At 35.5% G+C, this 27,142-nt stretch overlaps 1 protein-coding gene across 13 annotated transcripts in view; it reads right to left on the bottom strand.

Annotated features, from left to right (window-relative positions):
* Positions 1–27,142, bottom strand: part of ntrk2a (neurotrophic tyrosine kinase, receptor, type 2a) — a 106,271-nt gene that overhangs the window by 59,870 nt on the left and 19,259 nt on the right. For 2 of the 13 annotated variants that reach the window (XM_038305690.1, XM_038305703.1), the window contains exons 6-14: positions 26,914–27,047; positions 25,460–25,592; positions 25,205–25,276; positions 24,867–25,091; positions 24,739–24,765; positions 24,569–24,577; positions 24,327–24,338; positions 23,189–23,226; positions 22,864–22,963 (exon numbers count right to left, since the gene is read on the bottom strand). In XM_038305690.1, coding sequence (XP_038161618.1) covers positions 22,864–22,963; positions 23,189–23,226; positions 24,327–24,338; positions 24,569–24,577; positions 24,739–24,765; positions 24,867–25,091; positions 25,205–25,276; positions 25,460–25,592; positions 26,914–27,047 — 750 coding nt within the window. Of the gene's footprint in view, positions 1–22,863; positions 22,964–23,188; positions 23,227–24,326; positions 24,342–24,568; positions 24,578–24,738; positions 24,766–24,866; positions 25,092–25,204; positions 25,277–25,459; positions 25,593–26,913; positions 27,048–27,142 lie in introns of all 13 variants that reach the window. The other 11 variants (XM_038305718.1, XM_038305749.1, XM_038305732.1 and 8 more) reach the window with 9 other exon arrangements.

Here is a 27,142-nt window from a genome sequence, read left to right as displayed (position 1 = left end):
TAAAAATCCTCCAGAGAGCTCTTTGAGAATCCAGTTTGCAACTTTTCTCTTGCAAACAACAATCCTGATGCATTTGTTTCCCTGCGCAGTGTTAAAGTTGAGTGGATTACCAGTCCCAGGATACTGCAGAAGAATGTAATATCAGGAAGTTTATTAGTATTTCAAAAGGAATAGTTTATGCATTTTAACAAAGCCAGAACAGAGCCTGGGCTGCATTTTCTACTTAGAAATTAACTCGTGAAGTCTGACATCATTATCAAAATGTTGTTCTGAAACAACAGTAAACAACTAAAACTCACTGTACTAGTAATTTCATGTCAAAGCTTTGTAACAGAAGCTATTTATTCCAGAGCATATATATATATATATATATATATATATATATATATATATATATATATATATATATATATATATATATATATATATATATATATATATATATATATATATATATATATATATGCTATATGCTATATATATATATATATATATATATATAGCATATTTCCTAAATCTTGCTAAATGGAACCTCAAGATCACCTTTCTGCCACTAAATGAAATCGTTTAGGTAATCGCAGCAACAACTGTCACATCATATCCAGGTACATTTCCACCAGGATAATGAAAGAGAGCAAAACGATGTTGGAATCAAATCGTTTTAGAAAGTGGAACTCATAGATAGGAATAACCTCATAACTAAGTTGAATTACTGTAGCTGCAGGTAGGAAAACTGCGTGATCGCTAATGGAGGGATTTGCTAACAAGCAGGTATTTTACTGCAATACATTTAGAGTTTTTGAAACACAAAGGCCTAAGCTATAGTATGTTAAGAAAGCAAGACAGTATAAATAATCTCCAGTGCAATTTTTTCTGTCTGTAAAATGCACACTGAAGGAAAAGAAACCAAACAACAGGAATTAGGTTCTTCACCATCTTTCACTCTGCTGCCAGCCAATGAGAAGTGAGCTTAGTTTAGCTGCTCCAATGCACCTTTGAGACAAACCAGTCTGGTTTGTCTCTTTGACTTGTTACCAGTGTTGGGAATGTTATTTTAAAAAGAAGTTTTAGTTACTTCTCCAAAAAAGTTACTTAGTCAGTAACTCAGAGAAAGTAACTCGTTGCAAGCCAATAAACTATGGGATATTTTTTAAGTTTTAAAATATCAGATAATTTGAAAACTGTGCAGTCATTGGAATTTTACATAAAACTAGAGGTGCAATTATTTCATATAAGGTAATTGTTATTAATTAATAAATTCAATAACTAATTAAGAGGACTACACATCTGACACATTGAAAACTACTCTGCCCTATTTTGGTGTGTGTGGTTTAACAAGTGATTTGCAATAATAATGCAATAAAGTAGATGTGATATGTTTCTTATTTATAGTAAAACAAAAATGATGTTTTAGATTTGCACATTGACATACTTTGATTGGCTTTAACAAAGGTACGGAGCTGAAAAATGATGCCTTTCAAGCTATTTAACAAATGTAAAATATATTTAGCAATAGTATTAAACAACGCTTAGACTTTTACAGAAATAAATGCAGGACTGTATGATCCAAGTATTTTTGCCTGAGAAAACGTAAACCATGCAAGTAAGATCAATATAGTCCAGAGAAAGAAAAGAACATCTGTTGAATAAAGGCAGCAGCTGTTAGTCAGCACTAAGATGCAGTGAGGAGCTTCTTTAAATTACAGCTGCAAACCGACATTGATAAAGTCGTTGTTCCTGCAAAAAATGGGCCAATAACAGGAATATTTAGCCTTCAGTGATAAATTTTTCTGTACAAACCCTCTCACTGAATACTTTTAATCTTTTACTGGTTCAATAAAAAAAAAGCAGAGCATTTACCGTAACAACATTGCTTATGTTTTATTGGAATGCTATTCTCCATAAGCCAACCAGTGTCGCTTGATGAATCAGCATCTTTTGATAGGCTGTAGTCCAAAAAAAAACCCAAATATTAATGGTCAGACAGATTTTTCTGAGGTGGAAGCGCAAATAACGAATGCAAAGTAAACACTAGAACCTACACTGGAACCTATTTGCGGAGGAAATTGTTTCTTAATGCATTCTTTACATGCATTCATAGAGTAACCTCTGCTGTAATGCTGCTCTTTATAACAACAAGAAAATATTTCTTTCTATTTGTTCTTTAACATTTGCAGCTACTTAAAGTCAGATAAGGCAATAGCAGGAGAAGGTGATTGTTGATTCATGCGTCAGCGCTCAGCAATGCAAAGGAAAAACCCATTCCAGGCAGCTGACACTTTATGATAAAGTACACGGGGAGGTGAGTAAAAAAACAACAACCTGTCCTTCCCCCTAAGCTGGGTCTTCAATTTCTGTCTGTGAAAGCTTAGAGACATTTGCAGACTGGCAATGGATTTGAGGTACCGTGCAAATGTCAAAAGCAACACAGTCAGATGTTACTACTAGTAAGCTGTGACCATAAGACAGAAAACATGTTGTGTTTTCTCATGGGACAAAGATTCTTCAGTTTCCTTTTGTTCAGGTCACACAGCAACAGAAGGAAAATCCTCCTGAGAGCTCTTTGGGGATCTAATTTGAAACTTCGCTCTTGGAAACAACAGTCTAGCAACACCAGTTTGTCAGTGGACTGTGAAAGGTTAGTGGATTACCAGTCCCAGGATACAGCAGAGGAATTTAACAACAGGGAGTTTATTGGTATTGCAGAAGTGATTTTTCATGCATTTAACAGCCTGAGCAGGGTCTGGACCCCGTTTCTTAGCTACATTATTCCAATCTAAGCTAAAGCAAGATGTCTGACATCATTTTGAATGCTATAAAATAACAACACGTCTAAAACGTTAACATTAACATTAGTGGCACACAAAACTGTGTCTGGCATTACAGAGGTGGGACTGACAGAACAGAATAAGGTACACAAAAAACTGTTTTACTTTACAAACCACTCCTTTTATAGTTTAATGTCCTTTAATTGGAATGTCATAGAAATGTGCAAGAGTGACCAGATAATAAGTTCTTCCAGTAAGATGGAGCCTTGAGTTAAGCTTGGTCATTTTGGGCTCCCAAGTCCCTCCACGCCTCATGAGTGCAGACAGAATATCAGCACCACACACTTAGGACTACAAAGACAGATCAGAGCAGAAAAACGTGGTGAGAGAGGAACAGCTGCCACTGGCAAGGATCTGCAAATGGAAACATCTACAGATCCTGTGCTTTTGCCATTAAATATCACCACTATCAACAGATTGTTGAAACACTCCTAGAAAGAAATTACGGCATAAAGAGGCTTTGAAGAAGTTGTAAACGGCTGCATTTCCTACTTCTTCGTGTAGTGGGGTTTTGTCAGGATGCTGTTTATGCAAAAAACAACATGGAAAAATGTCTCTGTGGTTGTTCTCTGCTATTCATTCAGAAAGAGTTTGATAGAAAATTTTAAGTTAAGCCTTCTACTAATAAGTTTAAAGTTGCAGTATTAAGTTTTAGGAAAACCATGGACTTAGCCTAAAAATTGGAACAAGCACAACTTGCTCTCTGCGGAAGTACAGCCCTCCCTCCTCAGCTTTTGTTCCATAGTAGAGCCTATAAACGATGGCTCACACTTAAACGATATGCTTTACAATAATGTACAGCTGCAAAACAATGATATGCGTTGTGTGGTGGACGGGTATGAGATGCACGTACAGAAGCATATGATTGACACTACTAAGACATTCCTCTTTTCTGATTGGTTGATTTTCAGAGCGGTGTATTTTTGCATATGGCAGTAGGACCTCTGTGGGGACCCTGGGGAGTTTGATTTTTTTACCCAGAATATCCATCTCATGCTGTCAGGGCATAGCGACAGTTTTAAAAAGGCGTATACAATACATTTTTACAAAAGTTACCAACTTCGCCTTTGAGGTAATAATAAAATATCAAGGATATTTAGCACAAACTGTGTTTAATGTTAGGTTAATGATAAAAAAAATTCAAATAAATTGAATATAACTTCTACCTTTTTGCTTTTATTAATTTGTTGGCTTTTAAAAGAAGGCTGCATTAGCGGATGATTGTTTCAATCCTAATCAGACATTTAAACAGGACATGCTTAAACTCTTAATGTGCCAAAGCCAATGTTTTGTGTCACGCTTTCTAAAATCAGTCCAGATAATTTTCAAAGTTCCCATGTGAACTTCAAACATGCGTACCTGTGCTACATTGGGCTGCCACTTACCATCTGCCCTTGTAAAAAACAGAGAAAAATCTGTTCCTGTACGGTGACTCAGTCTACAAACAAAGCCAGCAAGTGTAGCACAAGATGTCTCAGCTTTAGGCAAGATGGTGCAAAAAAAAACAAACTTTGGATTAATGATTTGACATCTTTTTGTCTGCTTCCGTTTCTGTCTCAACTGATGACTTTAGCTGGTGCCAGATGTTGTTTTATCTGTGGTTGTGAGTGAGTGGGTGTGTGTGTATGTTTTAAAATAGTGTTTCACGTCTCTTCCAGACACAGCTAGTGATAATGATTTCGTTTTGGAGCAGCTCAGGTAGGCAATGACGCAGGTTGTCATGGCAACAGCATGTGATGGGCAGCGGAAGATGTCCATATAACGCTGTGGACCTTTTGACAATGCATACGTGTACACTGCGGCTGTTTTATAAATTTTTTTGTTTGTTTATTTTTATCCACTTTTATGTGTCTATGAAACACAGACAGCAATGCTCCGTATGCAAAAAAACTCACTAACCAGTATATGTCTCAGCTCCTCACATAGGCAGTACTGAGCAACTTTTCTTAATTTCTTATTCCTTTTAGGATTAATTCTGCATTTTGCTCTACACATATGATGTAACCTCCAATCAGGACCCTAGCTTTTGTATATATAATAATATTTATTTATTTTATTTATATAAAAAGGCTTTTGGAAAAATCTAAGGGAACATTTTTTCAGCTCTGGTCTGACTATAGCAGCTAATAACACAAATATTAAAACCTTTAATGAGACCTAGGTTAAATTATTCTTATGAAAGTAAATCTTACAACTTTAAAGCAATCAATTGGGCTTCCGTCTATTAACACATAATTTTTCTTTATTAAGGAGCCATAATTGCATACCTTACTGAAGGGATGAAATTGGCTTTGTTATGAAAATAGAATTATTCTCAGAAGAGTAATGTGCACAATTACACTGAATTGTGAGAAAAATAACAATGGAACTGGTCACTTACAGGAACAAAATTGAAACTGTTTAAACCACACTAATAACAGTTATCTAAATAAAGAAAGATAACAAAACTATTATCCACTTAAAAATCTATTTTTGAGGGGCTGGGAACATTCTGAGTATTTTATTTGAAAGGGAACTATTAGTTTATTTTTTATATTTTGATTTTGAAGTTTAAACTCTTGGTTTTTAGAAAAACAGTATGACATGTTTGTGTCTCTCATGTTTACAAGCAGTTTCTGGTGATAAACAATCTCAGAAAACGAAGAAAAAGAAATTGAATGTTTTGGACAGTCTATTATAAATGGGATCTTTGGCATTTAAACGCAATATTATGATGTTGTGTAAATGCCAAAGATCCCATTTTAACGAATCTGTTTGATACAGTCCATCTTTTCATTGCACATTGTGGATTAATAAATTAGTCAAAACTGAATTATTGCACCTTTTTTCGAATATTTGTTGACATTTCATTTCTGATTAGTGTCATATAAAGTGAATGAAGAATTTGACTAGAATAATGAGAAACAATCTTTTTGGTAAAAAAATTTATAATTATTTGTAGCTAAAAGGCTAGTCAAATCATACCATCTATCCAGCCAAGACTGTTGGTTTTAATCCTGGATCGATACTTGTTGATATAACAGCATTTCTAGGGTTTTATAGAAAAACCTGACTTTTAGGTTATGGCAGTCATTAAAGAAATCATATTTTTTCCCCCCAAAACATCGGTGACAGCAGTAGAGAGAGCAGGTAAGGGCTACCAGCTGCTTCTAGCAGCCTGGTTGTATATCTCTTACAAATTCTAAAGACTTTTATATTTTTTGGCAGCTAGAGAGACAGAGAAAGAGAGAGAAGCTTTCAAAATTGAGTTTCAGGCTCCTTATTGCCCAACTGTGTGGTTATTTTCCCCCATAAGCCTCTGAAACCTCCTTTGAGGCTGGTGACCTAGCTTTAGAAGTTCATAGAAGTAAAATTATAAGAGACATAATACGTGGAACTTTTTCTAAGGGTTGAGAAAGCCAACTCCTGAATTTCACAAGTTTTGATTACATCTCCACCATTCATTCTAGCGAAGTGTCTGTCTGCTTCATGAGGGAAGCTCAGGGTAGAGGAACAACACAAAAACAGTGTAGAGGAGAGAATGGACGTCTTAGTAACTCTGTTTTTGAAGAGTTAATTGGGCAATATGTTTGTGTCAAATTGCATATCAGTAGATTTTTAAATAACTTATAATTCTCCATTTTTCAACCTAGAATCCAGTGAGCACTAGTTTAGAGAGACCTTTGATACTTTATAAGCAGTTCATTATTTTAGTCGATAACGGAAAAATAACGTGAAAAAATAATGACCCTGACCAGCACAGAAACAGAAATTAAGAATACTGTATAAGGTGCATAGTAAAAGAGTAACATAGCTTAGAAAAGTTTCACTTCAAAACTGTGAAAATCTAAGCTACATGTAAGTTGAGCAGCTACTGCAACTAAGGCGACCAATGCTAAAGGTGCAGAAAGTGTGAGAGTAAGGGAGGGAGCGTAATATTTTTTGATGAACAGAAGACTAAGAAATTTGATAAATATTTCAAATTAAAGACATTGTCCTTAGTGTGCCACTACTGTGAAATAAGTATCTCTTTGCAAACCACAAAAATAATTAAGAATAAAGTATGGTCAGTGTGTGACTATAATGCAATTTTGACGAATCTTTGACTCAGTATGCACATATAATATGGAAATATATTAAAATCACTTAAAATAAAACAAGACTGAGAAAACTTAGGGGAAAACAAAACAAAATGTAAAGCATTCAGAAAAGCATTCAGATAGCTTAAAATAGTGACTTACACCTAGAGCTGAAACTTGTGCATGATCTGGATATTACCAAATTTTAATGAATTGTTTCTTGGCATGAGGCACATCTCTGGTAAAATATTTCCATTAAATCCAGTTAACCTGTACACAGACAGACAAGCACACACAAACTCCTAATAACATAACCTCCTAGGCAGTTGTAACAAAAAAACAGAAGAACACTCATTAGAAGAAAACTACCAAGTATTAAATATTGAACTCACTTTTCTTAAATCCTTGGAACATGGGCATGTAGCATGTGGTAAATATGTACATGTCGCCACGTACATACAGAGCTGCAATAAAGTAAGCTACAGTACTTGTGAAAATACACAACAACAAGAATCTGTCAGGATATTTACTGCATTGCTTGAAACACCCTTCTTTATAATATATGCTTTTCTGATTGCTGTACTTAGCAGATAGACTATACTAGTGATGAATTTAACAGGTTGGTGTGAAATCACAGCATTAAGCAAAATAGCCAAAGGATAAACTAATTTGAACTCAATCATGCATATATATTTTTTATATGAATATTAAAAATCAATTTAAAAAAAACCAAGAGAAACAGTGATGAATGACAGTTTTCCTTGCAAACATTTTTCCTCACTCCACACATACATAAACACAGGAGAGCTGCTGACCTTAGCGCTGGACAGTTAACAAAAAAAGCACAGCTAAGGAGACAGCAACGTCTTGCCTCAGTCTGGACAGGCAAACGCACAGTCGACGCATCAATAAATTTCTATCTGTTTTACTGCCTTTCCATCTGGCCCAGCCCTCTTGCTTTCTCTGTCTCCTTTCGCCGTCTCTCACTGTGTAGCAGATCCTGCACACGCAGCACCAAAGCACACTTAATGATATTGGTAAGCACCTTTACCAGCTCTCATGCATATTCAGGATAACTAAGGACTTTGTGTCTTGGCTGCTTGAGTATCTACCTTAGTACATCAAGACTGAATGATGATTGATAGCAATAGCCTCATTAACATAGATTCTGTCATACAGATATTCACTGAATTGCCAAGAAAAAGTCACGCTGATGAGACACACTGACTCTCTGGCAGGGAAGACCTTTCCAGGCCAAGCGGCAGCGTATTGTGAGCCAACTTATTGTCACGCTGTCTGAGCAGAAATACCATGCTGACATGCTGTACATGTTTACTGTGTAAACATGTACAGCATGCCTTCTTAGGCAAATCCCAAAGGTGCAAATCTGCATATGGCTCAATGTAAAGTCTGAAGGCTCATAATGGGTTCTTGTAACACTGCAAAGACAATTATTGTGATTCTAATTGCATTAACAACACTGCAATGTATTATTTGTCTTATTTTTTGCAATGTCAATTTAAGTATTTTAAATAAATTGTGAATTGGTTTTCAGTCTCAATCATACTCTTTCTGCAACAAGTAAATTCCTTGCAGGTCCTACTGTAACAGGACTTAGGTCTGGTTAAAGTAGATGTTTTTTTCACAAAGGTAAGGAAACTGTAAAATATCAGTAGATATTAACATAACAAGTGGTAATGGCCAAGAAACTTAGCATATGGCATATATAATTTGCATGTAATACTTATCATGTAATACTTATCAATACTTATGTATAACAGTATAAGCTTTGACCAAAGTGATTGGATTTCTTCGAGATGACTTCTGGAAGCATTGCTAAGAGACAAGCCGCCTGTGTTCTGCAGTTTAGAAATGTTCAGCTCATCTAAAACCCCTGCCTGTCCAGGTCTGACAGGACAAATTTCCATTCAGTTTTGAGAAATATTTGAACTGTGCAATAAACCTGAAGCCATATCACTCTTAATTTAATTTCGTTTTTTAGTCTTTTTCACTACAACTTTGCTCCCACTTGCCTTTCTCTCCAGCTACCCTGTTTCTCTCCTTTGAGTCACACCTTTGTCTAACAGCTTTGCTCCTCTCTGTATATGCATTTTTTTATGCTCTCTTCCTCCCATGACAGTTCCTCTCTGATTTTGTTGACAAGTGTTTCAGCTTTCTCCAAGTGTGGCTCTCAGTTTTCTGCAGTGTTGGAGGTTCAGTTTTTCCTGGACTCTGCTTCAGCTCTTCAGGTTTAACTATATCTGTCTGACTGATTGATTTCCTGTTGACTGTCCAAGCCTGAATAAATCTCTCACGATGCAAACTGCAAATCTTGAGTAGATTCAGTAGAGACCAAAGCCTCACAACTGCTATGAAAAAAAGTACAAGGATATTAAGTAAGATTTCAGTAAACTAATCGTCATTATGCTGCTCTAAAGCTTGGGCAAGGCTGACCAACTAACCAGAGGCATTTTTGCCATAGTGTTAGGAAACTGGAGGGAAAGTTCATAATGGATCCACCGTGTGCAAAACATTTTGGCAAATCAGACGCCTTTTTCAAAATAAGATGCAAACCTCGAAAAGTTTCACAAACCACCCCCAAACATCTGTGCCACTAACCACACTTTATTCTAACCCAGTCCTTTATTTTGATGCCCTTTCAGACCAGAGGTTTCCACATTCTGCCTTCATTTCCAGCTTATAACAAATTTTCCAGTTTTGACTTAATCAACTGTGGTACTAAAGGTAGCATCGGTGAAATCCAGAGCGTTAGCAATTACAGACTGTAATCAAGATTTTTTCTTTAAAGTTTTCCTCGATTATGAGGTAGCCAAGATGTTTCGTAGTATTGGAGGTTGCAGAACATCTGATTATGTACCTCAGGGTTTGTACATTGATCAGTTTAACTACTACTCTACATTTGTGCACACATACAATGCATTTAGATATGGCTTCCCTATGCTTTCAGTGAATACATTTCAATATAACATATATTCAAGGAGTTGTACGGAAACATATACATATTTCTAATATTTACACATTCAGTGTTTTTACAAAAGGTGTGGTTGAAATAGAGTATGTATGCTTAAAACTCCTCAATCTGGGCACTGATAGCTAGGTATTCAGTAGAGAGACAGTCTGGGGAAAGAAGCCATCTTTGTGGGAAGTGGTGTTTCCAAAAAGACCTCTGTTATACAAACTAAAAGTCAAAACAGACAGGTGGGGTCTGCACAGATTTTCCCTACACTTTTCCTGACCCTAGACATGTAATAGTCCTCAATGGACTTCTGAAGATTGAGGAGCAATTAAGGGAATTTTGAGGGCAAGTTCCAACCACCAGAATAAATAAGATTTGATTTTCGGCATTTACATTATAACAATCTCATTTTGTCAAAGAAATAACACATTATAACATATGTTACCACTAAAAATGCAATTGAAATTTTTACCCGTAATGTGTTTCTTAACAATAGAGTAACACTTTGGCTGCAGTCAGTAATAATTTCACAGCAGTTACAGTTGGAAATAAAAGTATAGTCATTTTTCCACAATCGGATGAAGTTTGTAGTATTTTTTTAGATTTCAGTACTCATAGCCAGTGCAACATGTCCCAAAGGAGTCTTGAATCCCATACACATGAAGCAGCAGAATTAATCTAATAGGCATGCTTTTGGACTGTGGAAGGGAGTACATGGAAAGATCCCATACAACCATGGAGAGAGCATGAAAACCCAGAGGAAGATCCCAGGCTGGGTTTGGATTCCAACCCATAACCTTGCTGCAAAGCAACAATGCCACCAGTTTTACCAGCTGGCAGCCCCACACTGAAATATCAATTGATTACTTATTGTTTTGTCACAGGCTGCTGAAAGGAGACAACCATTCATGATTTAAATCTCTTTAATTTAAAGTTAACAGTAAACATTCAAGTTTAACTTGATGACTGTAGTATGATGCCAAAAATTCAAAGAAAATTATCCCAATTATTTCATACTTTCCTTCACTAAGTTCAATATTAATAGTTCAGAGGGATTAAAGGGAAGTACTATTTCCAAACAAAGATTTCTCTGGGACACATTTTTATTTTGTTTTAAACTAGCACATGTACCGTAGAGGGAGGGAGTAAATAATGCCCCACCTCCCAGTTCCTGGAAAAGTTTCCTTCAGTTGAAAAATGCCTCTCACAATGATCCCACTTTTCCTACTTTCCTGGCAAATATTTCAGGGACTCTGTTTTCATCATGTTTCGTAACTATCCTATATTCTGGCTGTAATGGACATTATTTTGAAAAAACAATTTTCTCGTTAAGAGAAGCCCCCAGGAGATGCTTGTCTTAGCAGTCCTATAAACCTCTGGCCAAGGTTTCCTCCCTAAGGGAGCTAAATGAGAATTTGACTTATTATTCTAACCTCTCCTGCACCCCTTGCTACATTAAAACAAGATCTTTAGTAAGACTAAGCAAGTCTTTACCACCGGCCATTATCCTTTGTTAGACTGACCTCCTACCTATAACTTCTCATTTGACAGCGATACTTTTTTCTTCATCTCTCATTGAGATGGAAATGATGCAGAAGGATGTGGATTTTTGGCTGGAGGCTGGCTGCATCCATCCATCCCTGTTACTACTTACAGGGGTCACATTTTCATTGAGCAGAGGACACTGCTCTTTTCTGCATCAACTTCTATTTAATTTTGTCTGGCTGATATACATATTTTCTTTTAGTAATACAATTTGGACTAACCATACTGACTCCCTGGCTCATAATGATGGCTTTAGAGACTTGATTAATGCCCTTCTCTCTGTTTCTCTGGATGATATTGTAAGATACTGTACTTATGAGTACATCCATATTTAGAAAAATGCATCTAATAAGACAGTCAAGCATTTTTTGATTCCATCTGGCAGAGAAACAGATAAATTCTTAGGAGTTACTGTCCAACTAACTCTTCAAACCAGTTAGAGATTATCTTAGCGTGGTGACATTTCACATTGCTTTGCTGAAAGTAGCCATCAGTTCATGGTAACCCTATGGTCATGAGGGCTCAGTTTGAACTTAATTAAACAACCTTGGCTAAAGAGATCTAGAGATCTAAAAGAATTGAATCTTCTGGCTGTGACTGGTTTATTCTGAATTAGGCTTAACGGGAGCATCTTTGATGTAAAAGGTCCCCGGCAAATGATGAACAGCCATGCATACATACCCATACCTAAATAGACTAGTCAACATAACATGCATATTTTCAGACTGTTTGAGAATCTAGGGGAAAGCTATATATATATATATATATATATATATATATATATATATATATATATATATATATATATATATATATATATATATATATATATATATATATAAATTAAGCAATTATATTCACTTTTAAATACATTTCAATAAATAAAATTTAATTATTTCATGAGGAACTTAACAAAGTAATCAGATTTCTAACCATATATTAGATATATAAATCAAAATAAACAAACAAATAAATAAATGTTACATGTCATGGGGCATTCACATGTTTGTATTTTATAACATTTTGGCTCTCCATTTACCTCAGGGATCACATCATAATGATTGTGAAAAGGGCGCCCCCCCCTCAAGGGGCATCCCAATCCCCTCTTTGGGAACCCCTGGTCTAGACAACAAAAGAAAAAAGCTGTGGTTCTGAGAAAACCAGATCACAGGGATTTTGCATCACAACTCTGTTGTCTGGTTGAAAATACAAACATTGTGTTGGTTTTACAGTACGCTTTCTGTCCCACCAACTGATGTCATACTCAGGGCATATCGGCATATGCTCGGCACTTACAGGCACTTTTCTGAACCCAATTATGTTGGCTCTTTCAGAGTGAATGTGGGACCGTGAGGCTGTTCTTTCTATTTTGATCCATCATCTAGGACAAACAGCTGTCTGAAAATACGATTAAAGAGAAAGAAATATTTGCATTAATGAATTGGGGCTGCCGCCAGAAAACAGCATGTCCCAGACTTTAAAAGCTTTATTGTTTTAAATTTGCACACTAGATAATCATGTATTGTTTTTTTTTTGTAAGATCATTTAACGTCCACTTATGGTGTCTGATTTAAAATGAGCTCATGCGCAACATTTCAAAGTGCTTTCTTTTTGAAGTGGCAAATAATCAAATTTTACCCCCCTTCCCCAAATCAAATGGAAACAAATTCAGAAGATTCAGCTGCTCCATAATAATTCCATCTGTACCAATCTCAGATTGTATGTATACACCATGTCCTGTTCCCACACTGCTCTCCTTGTTTAAGCCTTCTCATTTTTCACCACTTTGACAGTTCGCAAAGGTCAGGCTGACCAGCGCAGGACAGGAAATGATCTACAGCTGTACAATAGACTCCCTAACAGAGATGAGAAAGACATCCACTATTGGTGACTATTTTCAAGCGTTTCTGACAGTTATCCAATCACCAGTGCTTCTGCTTTAGAAAATTCCCGCTTAAGACTTTTCTCCAGGTAATTCCCTTAAGACCAAAAGGGAAAAAATTTAAATAAACAATATTAATAATTTAACCACCTTCCTTGACTGTCTTTGCAATTATTTGTTATTCAGATACCAAACATTAGAAATTTAGAGTAAAATTGAGGATATTAAAGTGGGAATACTTTGTCACTTGTCTTCAGTGTGCAGAGAACATATGAAATAAAAATTGTATATACCAAAACCAATCACATATGAAAGATTTATTGCGTAACTTGAATATGGAAAATATTTGATTAGCTTTTTTTGCTTAATCCAAGTGTCTCCTGGCCTATTATGAAAATTAAATGATATTCTTACATTATATGTTATGAAAAGAAAAGAGAAGATTACTAAAGCGCTACTTCTACTGTTTTAGCAGAAATGTTATGTTTGATTTCAGCTATGATAATAATCTCATCTGCTTCCAAGCTGATTTGGGATCAAGGACTGTTTTCTTAAGATAATACCTGTAAGACAGAAGGTTGAATAAAAAAAAAAAGCTAATATGTAAATTTCAGGTTATTCTCTACTTAAACCTAAATGGAGCCTAATGATAAACAAATAAAGGCTGAAACCCAGCGGCTATGAAAACCACTTCAAACACAATGAGATATGTTTGATTCTTAAGTTCAACTTATTAAATAAATACAGAGATATAATTTCCCCACTTGGTGACACTGAACAAGACTTAAGATCAGACAGAGAGGTTCCTATTACTTAAAATAGGAAACTTACACTGTACATTTTCCTGTTGCAAATAATAAGAATACTCAACCACATATAAATACTGTTTGATTTAATTCTTTATTGTTGAATTAATACATTTTTATTATATCTGGTGTTCTTCGTCTGCAAAAAGTTGTACTTTTTCATCTATTATCTTTATATTAGTCTGCAATGAGTATTTTCTTAATTCCACACCATATATCTCCAATGCTTTTATGTCAAATTTGTGTTTTTCTGTGTATCAACTTACCGCATAATTCTAATTCCTAATGCAGGAAAAGCACGTCTTGGCAGTTAAATTTTTCAGATCTGATTCCAAGGTCAGTAAGGATTACTAAAATTATTTTGCCTACAGTATAATGAAATTTTAGCCAATCAGATGATCTCATTATTATTTTATTTCAAGTGTCAGATCTGTTACTTGACTAGTTTATTGAGGTTGATTAAGCCTCGCTGCTCCACATCTTCAGATAACCTCACACAAATTAAGTGGAGCATCAATATGAGAATAAATCATCTAAGATGAAATGAAGCAATAAAAATTCAATACAAATACTTGGGCTTTAGTGGTAAATCTACATTTTTTTGTGTGTGATGTTGTCATTTTGTTTTTTAAACCAGACTTGTCAGCTGCACACCAACTGAAGGAACAAGAACACTGGACTTGCGCAGGTGTGGTTCATCCTCTTGGTACAATTCCAGATGCCTACAGGTGCTATGTGCATCTGTTCAAACAGTAACATGCAAGTTAAACCTTAACATTTAGGAAGCAGCAGGGTTCTGGATTCAAAACATTAACATATTTTGGTGGACAATGTGGATATTAAGCCAAGAAGAAAAACAAAAGGCTTTGTGAAGATACTGGATTGATCTGGTAAGAGAGATTATTATTTATTTGGAGACATGTGGCCAGAAAACATGTTCAGCCCATGACTGTTGTTACATTTGGAGGAAAAGGGGGAGGTTTGCATTTCAAAGAGCCCTAACCCAGCTGTAAACTCTATCATGTCTTTGGCGTGTCCTCCTGCAGGAGGTACAGGTGATTCATTGACAATATGTAGAAAAACTCAAACAACATCTAAAGATATTAAACAAAAAGTTTAAGACTGAGGAAAAAAAACTTCTCAAGTAATACTAATTATTAAAAAAACACTTCCTAAGTGGCCTTCACACAACAAACTCAACCCCTTACAAGTAAGAAGCCATTACTCTAAAGGCAAAACATTATGTCACGATTTCAACTTTTGGAAACATTAACAAATGACTAATAAAAGTGGCTTAAGGAGAAGACAGTCAATGTTTTGAATTCTCCAAAACAAAGCAGTGACTTTCAAATAAACCAATAATCAATTACCTAAACCAGTTTTTCATGGTTCAGTCATATGTGTAGCAGAAGCTACAGTACTGATGGCAGACAGGGAGGACAGTTTAGAGTAAATCATCAATAACAACTACTCTGGGACTAAACCAGTTTGGCAAAGCAGCTTAGAATCTTCCTTCAGAAAAGGAAAAACACACCTATAAGGGTGTCAAAACCATTGCTGTGGTTTTTACAGGTAAAGAGGTTTTCTCCAGGAGTATATTTTGCTTATACCGTACTTTACTTGTAAAGGACAGCAGGAAGAAAAATCCATCAGGCAAGTGCACAGTCTCCAAGTAACATTTAACAGTTAAAGAGGAGCTGCAATCTTCAGAGCACTTCAAACAATCATAGCCCTTAGGATCCACCATAGGCAACAAAACTCTCGTCTCCTGCTCTCTACACTGAGGTCATTAAACGCATTAACGTGACTCAGGAAATAAAATAAAATAATACAAAATGGAAGGCAGTGTCCTCTTACTCTTTCATCCAGCAATGCTCAGTATCGAGTTTGAAGGACTAATAGAGGGCAGAGGGAAAAGCATTGTGTAAAGTTAGTATTTGTATTTAATACAGACCAACTCAAAACCAACCAATTGTGAAGCCTAACAGGAGTTTCCTGTGAATGTTTTACTCTAAAATTAATTTAATTTTTAAAAACTAAATGGGGGAATTGCTGCAAAAAGTTTGCAAGACAGCTAAACTGAACCAGTGCAACTGTTGGCATGTGGCACTGATTATGTTCAGATAACCTCACACAAATTAAGTGAAGCATCAATATGAGAAGAAATAATCTAAGATATAATAATTCAATAAAAAGCCTTGGGCTTTAGTATCTACATTTCTTTGTTTGTTTGTATTTATTTGCTTTTGCAACCAGACTTGTCAGCTTCTCACTGAGTATGAACTTGTACAGCACTTTCAAGGAAGGCCTTTAGAGCAGCAGAGGAGTTAGAGCCTCCGCCAATTTACCTCAAATAACCCATTGTCCGTTAAAGATGTTGTTATGGTTAAAAAGGAAATATTCGTATAAAGAAAGACGGGTTTCATGACGTCTTCTGTTAAAACTTTCTAGTCTGAAGAATTGTAAAGATGCTAAACTGGTGATAAAGATGCGTTTGACAGGACAATAGTCTAGAATTTCGATAGAAATCCTCTCTGAAACAGAAAAGGATTTGATCAAATAAGTAAAAAGAAGCATTCTGTTTCTAACCAAGCCTCTGTTTATAGCCCCAGTTTCAAAAAGTGTAGAGGGTCGAAAGTCTTCACTTTGTGCTTCTCTTATATCTGTTGCACATTTTGTTTTTGTTTTTTTTAGAGGAACAGAGCTCATGAAAACCTCAAGAACTGGAGGCAAGAGCTGCTTTTCAGCAGGGAATGAGTGAAGAAGGGGAGGTGGTTGTGATGTGGATGTGTTGGGTATGCTGAGCATGCTCTGTAAAGCCTAGGGCCCAAAATGAAGCTATACTGACCTTGAGGGTGTCATTTCCATCGATTGACAGAAAGGAGCAGTGTATGCGTGTGAGGGAGATAGAAGTAGAGAAAGATGGAGGCGTGCAGCTTCACCAAACAAGGAGAAAACTGAAACTTGCACTAATGATGAATCATTGATAACTAGACAGAGGATGACTTTGTCTTTCATCTTTTTGTTTTTTTTTTTACGCCTTGTTCTATCTTAGTTTTCAATGCCTGTGGCATATCCATTGGAATCTTCCTCCTCTTACTTCCTTATTCTTCTGTTTTTATTTAAACCCTTAGAATATCTTCCGTTTCTATTTTTCTTTCCTCACATCCTTAAAGATGTTGGCTTTAATTTCATCCTATCTTCCTCAATGTGGTTCTCATATTCTCCGGTTCACAACCGCTGATTCACCATCATACATTTTTTTCTGTCATGACATTTCTGTTTTACCATTGGGTCAGAAACGAGGTTGAGATCAGCTCCTTGCTTTAAGCAATGACTGTTCACACATCATGAATATTTTATTTTGAAGTCATGTGAAACTATAGCTATAAATTATGCACCATGCATAATCTTTTTAAAGATATTTTTTTCCATATAACTACAAAATAAGTCAAAAAAGCCAGTCTCAAATAATATGGTATAATGACTCCAAACAGGCCACACCTTCATTCTCCAAAAAATCTTGTTGATTCAGTAGGTTTCGTCCTATTTGGGATCACGCGAGAAGATGTGATTTAAATCTCTCCTTTCTTAAGCTTAGTTTTCATACTTTCACATTTTTTTATATTTCATGTCAGGATTATTTTATTGGTTTGTTAGAATGGGTCTGTGTTGGCCTTAAACCAACACAGACTCAACAGGGACACATGCATGCAGCCCTCTATTTAGCCAATGGGGTCTCTCTGCTACAATGATGTTGCCCAAAAGATGCCTTAAAGTTAAAAAGCCCTAGCTGAAGCAAGGTTCATTGTTACATGATGGGATCTCTTCATCTAATTAGTCCAATGTTTTTTTTTTTTTTGTGGGGGGGGGGGGAACATCAGTTTAAAAGTCTCAGAAAATATTTGGCTAAGATCCTATAATGTTTAACGTCCTCCTAACCATTGTAGTAGAGAAAGTTTTAAAAATGTCCTGCTTTTCTGAAACATATCTGCATTTAAAAGTAGAATTAACTGCTGTAGTTGGTTTTCCTAAATCAAGAGCTCCCTGTTTGGAGAAGCAGGCTGGGCTGCAGATAGGTGAGCCAAGGTAACACTTACTTAAAACAGAAAGAGAAGAGAACACATCTAAAAGCAACTCAAAGGCAAACAAGTCCAGCAATATTTCACTATATACATTTAGATCCCAAACTTCAGGAAAAAAAAAAACTCATTAGATCATACTAAGTAGAGCAGAATTAGCCTGAATGCAAAACCCGTATTTGAATTTTAGGATCTGTACGTGAGCACTAGGTCTCTTGGCAGACATCCAGATTTTTTCCTCAATACACAAACTAAAGAACTTTCAATTTAAAAGGTGTCACAAAACAAAAAAAGAAAAAAAGAGAAACAGAAGCAGAAAGGGGGATTTCAACTGTGGAAGTTTATTTTAAGAAGTAGTTTATTCCTTCAAGTCATTTTATTGCTGTTTTTAAACTAAACACTGCAACGCTGTAGATTAATTGATCCAAAAGTATGTTGGTTGAGTCCAGAAACCTTTGATAGACCAAATGATTACAGATTTTAACTTATAACACATCAAGCACCACGTGTCAATAGTTCTTACCCCCATACAACTTTTTCCATGTGCTGTCTTATTTTTCATTTTTATTAGGATTTTATGGTAAATAACTACACAGCATAAATGTGAAGTTGCTACAGTATTTTTAAGAGTTTACACATTTACTGCTGTTCAACATATAGGATATGTTTATAATAGTTATAGAATAGCTCAGTAACCTGACCATCTTCCCTTTCTCTGCTGAGAAAGGTATCCCAGCAGCATGATAGTGTCAATGCCATGTTTTACCCTGGGAGTGGTGTTTTCTGGGAGGTGCACCACAAAATATCAGCTCTGAGAGCTGTACTGGATAGGAAGAACCGGCTTCCCACTTTTTTGCTTTAAATGCTCAATTTTCCCCTCAGTAGTTCTGTCCCGTTCACATCATTTGTTTGTGACTGACAGCATTACTGACTTGTGGCTAATCAGATCTGAGAATATGAGATCATACACCTTTTTACCAGGTGGAGTTTGCTTCTATTTTATTTGCTTTTGTGTTTAAAAAAAAAAAGTTCAAAGATGGAATAAAATGTTACAAAAAAAAAAAAAAAAATAGATAAAATTAGGCAAGTATATGGCTTATAATCAAACAATAAATGCAAAATGATTTAATAACATTAGAACCAATCATATTGGCCAACATGGATAACAAATACAGGGCCATCTGGGAACCAAAAGAGCCGGCTCTTCTTTGGGAGCCGAGCCAAAAACCATCCCATCCCTAATCCCTTGTAACTTCTCAAGAATTATGATGATCTTTACGTTGAGATTGAACTGCATATTTACCAATTATATTCATTTAGTAGTTGACAATCTTAAGGTGATTGATTATCTTGGATTTTACTGAAAATAATTGTAAAGTAATTTATGCTTAATACTAGCGATTTTTAAATAAAATCCACTTTTTGAGCCAGAAAACACTTAAAATCAGCACGCCTTTTTCCGGGAGTTATTAATGATGAGGAAACCAGACATTTTGCATTGATTATAAAATAATGTTAAACAGCTACTGCAGCTTTATGTAATCAGGGAGACACATTGCCAGGCTCAGAGGTTGTACATATTCACTAAAACTCTGTTGCACAAGTCATAAGGCCTGATATGCGTTAATATTACACATTTGTTCACAAGTTCATCATCATTGTCAGCACTGACTGTGCTTATGTGGGTGCGTGTCAGTGTATGCCTATGATTTAGAAAAACGTCCTGCTACTTTACACTAGAGCCTGTGTTTTTTGCTGACTGAGGTCAGATGTGTAAATGGGAAAAAAAAATTAAATACAGGTTAATTATGTGGAGTGGGACCTTAGTCTCTATCTGACTCCAGTCTCCTCCTGTTGAAGTCATAGTTCAACCTTTGAAGTCCCCCAAATGTCGAAATTCTGCAAGCCACACTAATCCGGCTTTCTGGGGGCATATAGATGGAGCAGATGAGAGGAAGGTCAAGAGTGGAAATGATGTCTTAACCTTTAAATTTGCATGTACTTTCTGTTTGCTCATATACATTTGACATGTAGATCTTCACTGCTTTAAATATTAGCAGGACAAACAGCGCCAAAATGAATTTTTACTCTGAAACAACCATATCTGTAAATGGTAAAAAAAAATGACTCACTCAGAAAACTGAATGCTTTAGTGCTTTACCATTTAAGAATAATTAACCAAACTAGTTAATCAAGGAAACACACATAAAACAGCACTAATGACAAACACAGAAGAAGATAAGGTAATGTTAGGCCACAAGAACACGAAAACCTCAAGCAAACATCCAAGCTAAATCCTAAAGGATGTTAACGACTACGAGAGAAATCAGATTAGTTCCTTATTGTAGAAATCAGTGATTAGATAAGATAGAGCTAAAAAGGAAATTACGACTGAAAACTTTAAGGTTGTGAGCAGGAAGGATTCAGCAATGGCTACAGCAGCAGACTGGCAACACCATGATAAAGCAAAGACTGAGAGTTTAACCAGCATGCATGTTATTCACCGACAGACCAAAGACCCAAAGGAATGACAAAACAATAGCAGTTGCAACTTATTCAAGGAGGATTCATGGATAAATAATAGTAAACAGATTTAATGAAATTAACTTCCTAAAGCAGTCCAATTATTTTCACACCCTGTTTAGTCGGACTTCAAGATCAAATTGAAGCTGCATAATTCAGTAAAATATGGGAACATGTAAGGAATTATAGATCAACTGTTGGTTTGACAGCATTAGAACAAAGCACTTCAATTCTAAATGGAAATTTATTTTGAATAATTGACATTAACAGCTGTAGTCATATTTTGGCACAAATTCAAGATAAGCTCCTTTGGCCTATCTTTAACTGCTACTCTCCTATCATCCTTTTATTGGATTACATATCTTTCATGCTATTTCTGCAGAAACAAATGACCTTGTTGATAGTAAAAAATGATAGTTGGTAAAGATCAATAACATAGCCACAGTCGTATTAGAGATCACTAAGTGCACTGTCTAAAGTTGGACAAACAACATTCAGTATAGGGCTAAAACAATTAATCAGATTAATATTGATTAACTGAATATTGAAACAATCATCACCTAATTTGTTACTTGAATCATTCAGGAAGCCTAGTACACAGACTATAAAACATGCCCATTGTCTAAGAGAATAAACTATTTACAGCAGTAAAAAGGACAAAAGCCAACAAATATTAACTATGAACATAGAATATCTACAAATTTTCCAGTAAAGATTAAGTTGTTTGCATTTATAATTACATGTATATATATTCTTATATATATATATGTTTTGAGTTTTGCAATAAATCTAAATGGGTTAGGGTTATAAGGGAACAATAAAGTTTTTTTTCCCATAGTCTATTGGCTTGTTTTTTAGAAATATACTATAAACATGTCTTTTTAGATAAAACGACTAATCGAAAAGATTATTGATAGGTAAACACCTAATTCAGTATTTACCTTAATCATAACTCATATCCACCTCTAAGATAAAACCTGTATGATCTTTAATTTAACAACAAAAAATGGCTTTTTACTTGACAGAATGTTCATATTGAATGCTCTGCTCGCCTCATAAAATATCAGAGCTTTGTATCATTACACAGGTAAGTATGGCCAAAATAATGTCTTTAAGTAATGAAATGACTTTTTCAAATATAATACCCTAAGAGAAGAAGAACTTCATCAAAGAAAAGTACAAAAATCTTAATGCATGTAAAGTTGCTTTTATAAAAACAAGTGTTGGTAGCGGCCCTGCGATGGACTGGCGACCTGTCCAGGGTGGACCCCGCCTCTCGTCAGTAGACAGCTGGAGATAGGCACCAGCACCCCTCGCAACCCCGCTTGGGATAAAGCGGGATGGAAAATGGATGGATGGATGGATGGATGGATGGATGGATGGATGGATGGATGGATGGATGGATGGATGGATGGATGGATGGATGGATGGATGGATGGATGGATGGATGGATGGATGGATGGATGAAAATGATTGTTGTCACATCCGCTTAATAGTACTGGAAGTTCTGAACTGAATTAAAAAGCAGGAAAATAGGCTACAGGTACAGTATATAGAAACATAGGTGCTGAACTACTGAGGTTACATTCTGCTCATCAAACAATGTTTTAGTCATAAAGGTTCAGATAAAAAAGGCCATTTTAAAGATAGTTGTCCATAAAAACTTTCATAATGTCTCATAAACTTTGGATCTTGATTTCATTCAGCTTTCTTTTGACTCCAGTTCAGTTAGGTAAAGTTTTACTGTTGATTTTAACTTAGTCAGCAATTATTGCAGCAGAGAGACGAGAGAGTCCATCAGCAGAGGCTAGAGTGAAATTAGGTTGGGGTTAGAGATAAAGCAAGTAATTTCTCACCCAAATACACTTCACACATCTGATTTTTAACCTCTCACACAAAAAGACCTCATTTTAGAAAGTGGAACAATCTGGAATCAAAGTGATATAATGTCCAAAATGTTATATCTCTGTATGTCTTTATGGAGTTTTTCTCTTTTGTCTTTTTCAATGATCAGACATGATTAATTATTAGATATATGTGGTGATGAAATATATGCTTTTGTTTACTATAGTTTTTATTTATCCATGAACCCATCCACATATTAATCACTCCAAGAGTGATTAATCTCACCAGGTGTTATAAATATAATTAGAATGACGTACCTTTGAGGCCAAACTTGGAATTCCCTCCAAATTTGAGGATAACCAGCATCAGCAAGAAACCAGTAAAGGCTACAGCAGCAATCCCCACTACTACGTATACCTGCACAATGACAAAACAGAGTTGTGTATTCATGCATTTATTATAGAAACCAGCAAACAGCCACACTAAGCAAAGTTCAGGCACAAGGAAAGAAAGAGAATAATAGATGTTTTATATTGCTGGCAGTGAATCAAAAATAATGAGCTGGGTTTTTCTAGACATATCTAACTTTAAAAAGCAGGTATTTAAGATTAAGGAGAGGAGATCCAAATAAAATGAACTTACAGCAACTCTGTCCTCAGGTGGGTCTTGAGGAGGAGTCTCTGTTGATTCAGAAATAAAAGTTTAAAAAAACAGAATCAAAAAGGAAGCTGTGACAAATTATCACTTTATTTCAGACTTTTATTAATGGAAAATAATACGAAAGGGTGTGAATGAGTTTAGTAGTTTAACGTCTATATGGGCGATGAAATGATCTACACTTTGACATCTATAGGAATTTATGGCAAGGCTCCTAATTCTTTAAATCTGGATTAGACATAAGCAAATAAAGAACTTGCTCATTTTTTAGAACAGATCTCAGGAGCTGAAACTGTCTTTATTACTACATCACTTCTTAAAACATTTCTAAAATAATTGGAGCCCTAAGCTGTGACACTCTTAAATAATTCAAAGTTTAAACCATATATTGATTTTGCCATTGAAATTACTTTGATTTCTGTACAAAATACATAAATTATTCTCTCCTGCTTGTGGACAAATTAAAATTATGGAGTCTACATTTTTTGACCATTTTAAGCTTTTAATACATGGTAAGTACTAAAAAAGGTTAAAAACAAACCAAAAACAAATACATAGTAAGCTATGAAGATGTAATTCTAAGAATCAGAAATTTGAAAACCTGATCCCTAATTTTTTTGTAGACAAAGGAGCATCATCATAGAGCCTTCTTACCAGTAGCTGTCAGACATTAAACCATTAATTTACGTTCCTGCCCATACATCCCTATTTACAGAAATATGTGTGTAGTTTACATCTATGCTTTTGTTTGAATATTAACTCATTTCTAGAAAACATGCTGTCATTTTTTTAAGTACAAAAAATACAAGCACATTTGTAAAGTTTTTTCAGTCGCACCTAAAAGAATATCTTCTTTTTATTTATTTTTTTATGTTTTAGTGTATGCATCCATTTGCATCTCACTTTTGGTACACTTTTTTCAAGAAAAAAAACAAAAACAGGATCACTCTCTAATTATGCTTTAATATATATAGCTCTCTTTGTTACCCACATGGGAACTCTTTCTGCCATTTGTATGAAAGTGTTACATGAAAACTTGACAGCTTAGCAAAGGTTAATTGTAAGCTTGGCAGTCAGTATGCAATTGTGTTTGTAAGCCAGAGTAAACAAATAAAGGGTATACCTGAGGTTACATCTGCTGGCAGGAGGACGTGTCAAAGAAAAAGACACATAGAGACAATTAGGTCTAACAGCAAAACAGGTTTTAGTTAGAAATATTTTAACATGCAGAACTTAGAAGGTAATCTCATGAACCACAGCGCACAAACCAACAAACAACACACACTGAACATGCACAGTGTTTTAAAGAAAATACGAGACAATATCAAGGAGACAGCAAAAAAAATGTGTAGGTATATAACGCACCCTCAGGACCTTAAAGGAAAAAGAACAAGAGAGAGACAGATTTCTAAAACTAAATTTCAATCAACTGATGGGGACGATGTGAAACATAATCTAAAAACAAGGACAAAATGAACAGACAGTGAATAGGTTTTTACACTTTTTATTTGAGAGAAATAAAACCTATTACTCACCATAGTATGAAGGTTCTGAAGGACCTACTTATTGGGAGAACAAAGAAAAGAATATCTTGGTTAACTCTTTTACATTTTGTCCTGTAGTTCAAGCAAGACTAAGGTAAATTTCAATGTTGTATTCTCACCATCTGGCTGGAGCATAAAGTGAGCATTGATCTCCTTTTTGTCTTTGCCAAAATCATTTTCAACTATCAGGGTGTAGAGCCCGTTGTTGAGGTGTGTGGGGCTGTCCAGCTGCAAGCAGCCGTGGTATTCTCTCTCTGTGATGTCATGGATCATCGTCACAATGTACTGCCCTTCTGTAATTTCTTTATGGTTCAGATACCACCGGAACGTAGGTTTTGGGTTTGCTGGAAAACATGATAGGAATGGTATAAAATGCCCATTTATTATGACAAAGAAATACTTATTCAGATTATATCCAAATGAAACTAAATGGGTTTTGTGAGATTTTCTTACATACCTGCTACGCTGAAGGGGATGCACCAGTGATGGTCTGGGATAGCGTCACTCAGCTTTGTGATTATCGGTTTAACTGAGAGTATAGAGTTAAAAGAAGAGATATTTAAGAGCAAAACCAAAATTAAAAGAAGCAACTACCATTTCAAGTCATGAATTAAAAATATAAAAATAAATCCTCTCAAGCCTTTGACTCTGTTTTGAAATCTGCTCCTGTTCTAATTTGAATTTTGGACAGCTTGACAGATAGTGAACGTACAAAGTATGTCCAGCACTAAAGAGGACTCCCTCCCTCCAACAATATTTTCAGCCGTGCAGCTGATCTTCTTGCTATGGTCCATTGATGTCAGGTTAGAGAGCCGCATCACCGAAACCTGGCCAGATGTCTCAATCTGCAAGAGAAAGAAGATTTTTTAAACCTTATATTTTTAAGTTTAAAAAAAAATTTAAACAAAATAAAAATCTTCTTTACGACTGTACCCTTTGTTAATAACTTGGAGTATACATTTTTTTGTAAATACAAGGCAATAAATTTAGACTAAAGCTTTAACAGAACCCTTTCTATTGATAAAACTAAGAGACATAATAGCTAATTGCATGGAGGCACTGCTTTAGTAATTTGATTTTGCAACAAGTAGATACTGGTTCTAAATCTTAGCCCTGAAGTTTGCATGTTCTTCATTTCCATTCCTGAGCTCCATCCAGGTATTGTGTCTTTCTTCCTCAGACCAAAATCATAGCTGTAACTTTTTTAAGTCAATCTACCCTGTAATGTGGTTTATTCTGCATGTCTGTAATGCACTGGTGAGCTATCCAGAAAATAACTTTCCTCTACCAATTGCATTGCAGCTTATAATTAAATAAAATCCACCTGTGTCTAATTCCACCAATTTATCAATCCACATGCACTGTGGATATCTCAAAGGTTGGATACAGAAGATCAGGGAACAAATAGCAGTCCAGAAAACATAGATGAAGGGCAGAAGAATGTAGGGAAGTTTAACTTAGAATAGGATTTTAAAACTTTATTCCAACCTTTGAGCATCTCACAGAACACAATAAAAACATTTTCATCTATAAAAATATTTCTGTGTGACAGAAAACTAAGATGCAGATCAACATGGATCCATCGCCAAAGTAATACATTAAAAGTAGCTGTATCATGCTTTGGGACAACAGAGCTGGTAATGCCTGATGTAAAAATGGATGGAGCAACTCTAAATACTGGGCATAACTACAACAAAACCCATTGGAGGCTGCAAGATACTCACCTGGAGAGACAACCCCCGTTGGACAGGAAACATATTTATGCATTAGGATGGATAAATCAATGTCTCAATTTAAATCCAAGTTAAAATTAACTTGAAAACTGTTGTTCCAATTTTTTCTTAAATCAGATCTTTCACTTTTTATAAAAGCAACATTGGAAGGATAAAATCCCCCAAAATATTGTAGCTGCTATATTGGGGAAAGGCAGCTTCTGTAAATGGTATATGGACCAGTTTTATATATTTTTATTTACAGCCTAATATTCTTTTTTTTTTTCAGATTCTGAGATTCTTTTTTTTTTTTTTGTGCTTGTCTTTTATAGAAAAAAATTCACACAATGATAAAAGTGGAAACTATGGAATATTAAATCTGTAATAATCTTGCATAATTTCTTAGATTAAAATTTCCTAATATTTTGTTGTATATGTGTTCTTTATTGCTTACGTCGCAGTTAGTATCCAGTGACATATTCCAGATTAGTTCAGGCGAAGGCATGCCAGAGGTTGTACAGAACAGCTCCACATTTTCCCCCTCCCTGGCAGTCACTGCGGGTGGGCTCAGCGTTGCCATCGGAACCTCTACATACAAAAAAAGAGCAGGAAAGAACAGGAGAAAGAGAGGGGAGACGCAGGAGGAGTAGAAAGAAGAAAAGTTAGGATTCTTGACCAACTCT

Source organism: Cyprinodon tularosa, unplaced genomic scaffold (assembly GCF_016077235.1).
Source record: "Cyprinodon tularosa strain WSP-4 unplaced genomic scaffold, ASM1607723v1 ctg115, whole genome shotgun sequence".
Lineage (NCBI taxonomy): Eukaryota > Metazoa > Chordata > Actinopteri > Cyprinodontiformes > Cyprinodontidae > Cyprinodon > Cyprinodon tularosa.
Note: the sequence above shows the minus strand (reverse complement) of the source record. Positions and strands in the feature narration are given on the sequence as shown.